At 59.1% G+C, this 6,040-nt stretch overlaps 1 protein-coding gene across 1 annotated transcript in view; it reads right to left on the reverse strand.

The window, feature by feature from the left end:
• Positions 1 to 2,192, reverse strand: part of RALGDS (ral guanine nucleotide dissociation stimulator) — a 47,281-nt gene extending 45,089 nt beyond the window's left edge. The window contains exon 1 of the mRNA XM_062591220.1: positions 2,122 to 2,192. Coding sequence (XP_062447204.1) covers positions 2,122 to 2,139 — 18 coding nt within the window. The 5' untranslated portion in view covers positions 2,140 to 2,192. The remainder of the gene's footprint in view (positions 1 to 2,121) is intronic.
• Between the last annotated feature and the right edge of the window lie 3,848 nt (positions 2,193 to 6,040).

Consider the following 6,040-nt stretch of genomic DNA (forward strand, 5'->3'; position numbering starts at 1 on the left):
CCAGAGAAAGCCGAGTCCCCCCAAAACACCTCCTCCCTTCCCTCGCCGTAAAGAGACCTCGCAGAGCAAACCGACCCCGAAGGAGAGACACTGCACTGAGCTAGCGGGTGTCAGATCAGCCATTAGAGTCACGGAGAGCAGAGAGTCGTTCCGGAGCCTGCAGCAGGCGCTGCATCCTCGGAAGCAACCGCTTCGCGTCCGACGTGCCCTGTCCGCACGCATGCACACGCGGGAGCTCCGGATGGAGCAGCCGAACCGCACCGGGCAGCGACTCGCGTCTCCCGCCAGCTCCCTCCCGGACCCTGCTGCCAGCTGGACTCCTGCTTCCGGAGCACTTGTTGCCAGCTTGCCTCGGTGCCGCGGCAAAGCGCCTCTCGCACCACCAGGAGTTAACTTCAGAGTCACTTCAGACACGGCTCCCTTCTCCGCCTCCGCTCGGACTGCAAGACAGACACCAATATCAACTCGTTTGCAGCCCTGCTCACCTGCACACAAGGTCCTTGTGGCCAGCTGACACACAGCCGGCCCTGAAACCACCCCTGCAACAGCCCCCCCTTCCCGAGCCCCAGCCGCCGGCCAGGGGGGCGAGAGGACAGTTTTGTCACCAGCTCCAGGGGTCTTGTTTTGGGATGGAAGGCCCCATCTGCTCACATGCACGTTTCAGTTTTAAAAGCACATCATCAGTCTAAAATTTACACGAACCTTTTCTTTCACGTGTCACAACGCCCTGAATAGCACCTGCAGCACTTAGATCAGAGATGAAAAAAACCCTCCTTGTTTGCTCAGCTTATTGACTTTGCAGCACTCGGTTTTCCCAGTTGTTTGTGTGGGTCTTTCCCTTAGCAACCAAGGAGAGAAACATTTACGAGGCACGAAAAATGTAGCTGCGCAGCCATAAGAACTGGCAGGGTGCGGCTGCGGGTGCAGCTGGAAATTCCTCTTAACTGGGAGTCTGAGACACAACTGGCCTTTGACGTATGGCACCCCCTGAAACCACCACGTAGCTCATCCTCTTCAAAGAGGATGCGCAAAGGGAGCCAGGACTTCACCTTTGACGCCCTCGGCACTGCCCACGCGCGGCTCGCAACGAATGCCTCTGCAAGCCTCAGTTTACCCACGCAGAAAACAGAGGTCGCGTAACCACGAACGGGGAAGGGGAGGCTGGAGCTGCGTCCTCACCACGCAGCACTCCGTAGGAACGCAACGCGCAGCGCCTGGCGGAAGAGATGCAGCAGGGAGAGCGAACTCCTGCACGTCTTTTTTCCAAGCTTTACACCTGTGCTCTTCTCCATCTCCAGCACTCGGCCAGACTGGTCTCCCCAGTCCACAACCGGGGCAGCAGAGTGACCTTGTTCAAGGTGACACCCCGATCCCCGGCAGGGCCAAGAACCAAACCCCACTATTTCAGCTGCCAGCCCCCATTTCCAAAGAGAAAAGCCACAACCCAAACCGCACTAGCTCCTGCCACAACACTCACCCCTCCACAGAGCTAATTTCGCTTTTGCTTACAGGTCCAGATCAAGGCAAACGAGGCCCGGACTAAATGGACCCGTTTGGTGTGCAAGGAGGCACCGTACGCACATTTTTCCAGTCCAAAAATGGATCCCAACTCACTTTTCCATCACAGGATCAGCCCTTCCCGCTGTTCGCCCCCGCGGGCTGGCAGGGGCCGGCAGCGCCCGCTTCCCTTCCCGCCGCCCCCGCGGGACCCCGTCCCCCCGGCTGACCGACCCGGTGCCTTTGCCTCACCCTGCCTGAAAGCTGCGGCGGGGTTGGGGGCGCAGAGCCCCCGCCCGCTCGGTCCCGTTCAGTTAAACGCGGCCCCGCAGATACACGGGGCAGGGGCAGGAACCCGCCGTGCCCGCGGAGCCGGCCGGACCCTGCGCCGAACCGTCCCGTTTTCACCCCAAATCCTTCGGCCCCGCTTCCGCGGCGCCCCCCCGGCCCGTCCCGTCCCCGGAGGGGCTCGGCCAACAGGAGCCCCCCGAGGCCGCCAGGGCCCCGCGGACGCGGCCCGAGGCGCGGAGCGGCGCGGGGAGCCGCGGGGAGCGGCACCTTCGCCCCGGGCAAGCGCCGCGGGCCGGGGGGGGGGCAAGGCGCGGGGGGAAGCGCGCAGCTCACCTGGGTGTCGATCATCATCGTGCCCCGCGCATAGCCTCCGCGGGCCGCGCAGCGAGGGCCGCTCCGCGGGGCCCGGCTCAGCGCGCCTCCGCGCTGCCCGGCGGCCCGGGGCGCGCCGCGCCGGCCATGGCGCCCCGCCGGGAGCCGCCGCCGCGGAGCGCGGAGCGCGGCGCGGGCTCTGCGCGCCCGGGAGAGCCGAGCGCGGGCGGCACCGCGCGCGGGGGCGGGCGGACGCGCCGCCGCCGGGAGGGCGGGGGCCGTGCCCGGCTCGGCTCGGCTCGGCTCTGCCCGGCCCCGCCGCGCGGAGCGCCGCGGAGCCGCGCGCAGGTGCGAGCGCAGCTGCCCCCGCGGCGCGCGGGACTGCCCTCGGCGGGGCGCACGCGAGTGCCTGCCCCGGGGGTGCACGTCGACCCCGCGGGCTGCACACCTGCCCCGAGATGCACGTCGACTCGGGGGTGCGCACCTGCTGCAGAGCTGCACATCGACCCAGGGTGCACACCTGCCCCGGGGGTGCACACCTGCCCCGGGGGTGCACGTCGACCCCATGGGGTGCACACCTGCCCCGAGATGCACGTCGACCCCGCGGGGTGCACACCTGCCCCGAGATGCACATCAGCCCAGGGGTGCACACCTACCCCCCACTGGTACACACGTATCCTGGGGGTGCACACCTGCCCCCCTGGATGCACAGCTGCAGCTGCCCTTGCACCTGCAAACATGCATTTTGCATGCACACTGACACCCCCCCCCCCAGTGCACACCCTCCCCTGGGGCACCCCTGGGAGCCTCTCCGGGTGCCCCCCCACCCCAGGAGCCCCACAGTCTCCACCCCACACCCAAGGGGGGGGCTGTCCGGGTGCACCCTGCAAAGAGGTGGCGGTGGGGGGAGGGCAGCCCCCTGCAGCACCAGCAGGACAGCGCGTTCCCGGCCTCGCCAGGGAGCGAGCCGCGGTTCGGAGGGCCCTGGCAGCGCAGCACTGTTTCGTAAGCTATAAATAGGGGAAGAGCTTCAGGGCAGAGAGAAGCAGGTCATTTGCTAGCAGAGCTCCCCCGAGCACGCCCAAGCGGGGCCCTTCCCAGCAGGACCCCTCGTTAGGCCGCCTCGTGACTGCGAGGCCACTGCACAAACGACATCCACCCCCGGCTGGTTCATCTCTGCTCAACCCGACACCCGAAACGGGAGCAGCGAGGAACCCGAGGAGAAAGCTGCTGGAAATCTCCGCGCACAATCAATCTGCCGGAGCAGCGTTGCCATGGGAACGGCGAGGCTGCCTGTTAACGGCGAGCAGCCCCAGTGCCGGCAGCTTGTATTTATGAGGACGACATGTGCCATCGCGGAGCGACGTCAGGAGCCGAGAGGTGAGAAGCCTGCGTCACGCCGCGGCTGCGGGCAGGACGGCAGCCAGCCCGCGCTCGGCTCGGGGACGCAGAGCCGGCTGGCTGCTCTGCGCTCCTGAGAATTGGCACAAGGCACCTGCTGAGAGCCACCACCTCTAAGAGCCCCTTGCCCCCAAAGCCACCAAGCAGCAGGGACCTGCCCTGAGCGTCCCCACTCGCCTCCCAGGGGCTGTGAAGCAGCAAGACGACGACTGGGTTGCTGATGTATGGCCGAGCTGTCGATACGTTTGTCACAGGGCTCTGGGCCAGCAGCAAGAAATGCCAGAAGAGAGTTTGTGATCTCCTCAGACTGGCCACTAGATCTTCCACAGGCTTCAAAGCCAATGCACTGGCAGAGACACGCTCTCGTAGCAGGAGCGGGAGCGCTTGTCGCCCATCCCAACCTGGCTACGAATCCCCTCTATGCAAATCCTAGAGCCTCACCCTCTGCCACCTTCCATTTTGCACGGAGAGTTCACGAATCCAGAGGACACAGAGGTGTCGCAGGCACAGACGAGCTGCTGATTGCAGCTAGGAGCTCTCGCACTGAAGCTACCCCATGCACGTGCCTCCTGGTCCGTCAGAGTTAAGGTTTTTCTGTTGCCTGGGACTCAGCTCCATCCCTCTCCAGTAACACACTGCTGCCCAAGGATGGGGTCTGACAGATCTATCACACTCCTCAACGACTGTGATCAAGGCAGCTCTGGACTGTTGACTCATCTTCACAACATCTCCCCATGGTAGGCTCACAGCCAGGGGAACTGAAGCAAAGAGAAGAACCAATTTTGCCAGGATCACAGTGGGAATTAGTGACAAATCACAGTCCATCACATTTCACTGTCTCACTTCTCCGTGGCTTTGTGCCAGCAGAACCAGCAACTCCGTGGATTGTAGCCAGGAAAGGAAAAGGTGCTGCGAGTGCTCTCGCTGGCACTAGATGTTGCTACAGAGCAACCATGTTCTAATTATAGTAACAGTGTCACTGCTGTACAGTGAGAAAAACACATACTTCAAAAGGTTTATAGCTATGCAATTTGCTTCTTGGAAAACTCACTACAAAAACCAGAAGGAAACCTTTTTAAAAAGTCATTTATACTCATTTGACTTTCTTTAATTTAGCTAAAGGTTCAGCAGTGAGGGGGGTGCTAGGTGGGTAGGCAAGCATCAGAGATTCCTGGATTAAAACTGCCTTTCTGCTCATATGGCTTGAAACTAGTTTTACTTGAAATGGTGGCATTTGGTGGATTTATGTTTAAACTAAATATAGCCCAACAAAAGTTAAGTCAGTACAGAAGTACTCTCACACTCAGATAAGGGAGGGAGGTGGGTGGGTAGTCCGACATTTAAAAGTCACTCATCCAATGCAATTTGCTAGCAACGCTTTCCTAAATTATTTGATTATGTGGACGGACCTACGCGTGGATCAGAGCTGTAGGACTGGGGGTTTAGTGTGAGTGAAGTACAACCCACACCTGCAAATTTCTGCTGTAGTATCTGCTGTCCCTGGAACTGCCCGTCGCCATCACTGTCCCTCCACCTGGAGAGCAGCTGCTGCTCCCTGTGCGTTTCACCTCCAGGGATCCCACGGGAACTTGCTGACACGGTGCTGTGAAGCAGAACAGGAGGGATTCAAGTGAGAATATAGTAACCCCAGTGCTGCCCTTTGAGATTAGAGCAAATCCCCACTGAGAAAGAAATTCACTCTGTGTATCTCATATTCACTAGTGAGTGACCACAACTAGACCTTTACAGACATGTGGTAAGAGATAGTCCCTTCCTTGAAGGGTCACAAGTTAAGCAGATAATGCAAAAAGCAGAAGAGTAAAAACAAGCATTCTGGCAGGGAGCTCACAGCTTTCTAGCTTTCTGCCATCGGGCTGCTATGTACAGCTTTTGCTGCATTAAGCTAGCCAGCAGCATTTGGTTTTGGGGTTGTTTCTCAAACTGTGCAGGGAATATATAAGTGATGTTCTTACCTCCCTCATCCAGGTTTACCCAAAGACCACCTCATTTCTCTGCCCTCTGACTGCAGATAGCACACATAGAAGGTATAACCAGGCCAGTCCTTTTGTAACTATGATCATTCATCTAAGTGGTCAGAAAAAACATGTCTGATAAATGTCAGCCAACAGCACCTGCAGGTTGATTAAGAGAAACCCAAACAGGAGTGGAAAAAAAGGTGCTAGTCTAGCTTAGTGCAAACAATTCTTGTCCCATCATCAGGGAAAGCAATAGGATCATGGTCTGTTGCTGTAGAAAACTTCCAGCACTGAAGATGATCCTGTTTCTTGCACCCCCAGAGCAGTTTTTCCTTTGTGGCTGAATGCACTGTGCAAGTCACCAGAGACAAGGAAAGAAAAAGCCTGTCAGATGAGTTCTTAAATTAGGCAGACGATGAATGATGAGCCTGTTCCAGTCAAGCAGAAGGGGACAGATAGAACAAAGGGCCCTTGGGAAGGCAACAAGCAACTGAGCTGAAGCCTGGTTAAGGATAAACAGGGCAGTGTCAGAAATACCTTGAAAATGGATGATCAGATCCTCA

Source organism: Rhea pennata, chromosome 18, assembly GCF_028389875.1.
Source record: "Rhea pennata isolate bPtePen1 chromosome 18, bPtePen1.pri, whole genome shotgun sequence".
NCBI classification, from domain to species: Eukaryota; Metazoa; Chordata; class Aves; order Rheiformes; family Rheidae; genus Rhea; species Rhea pennata.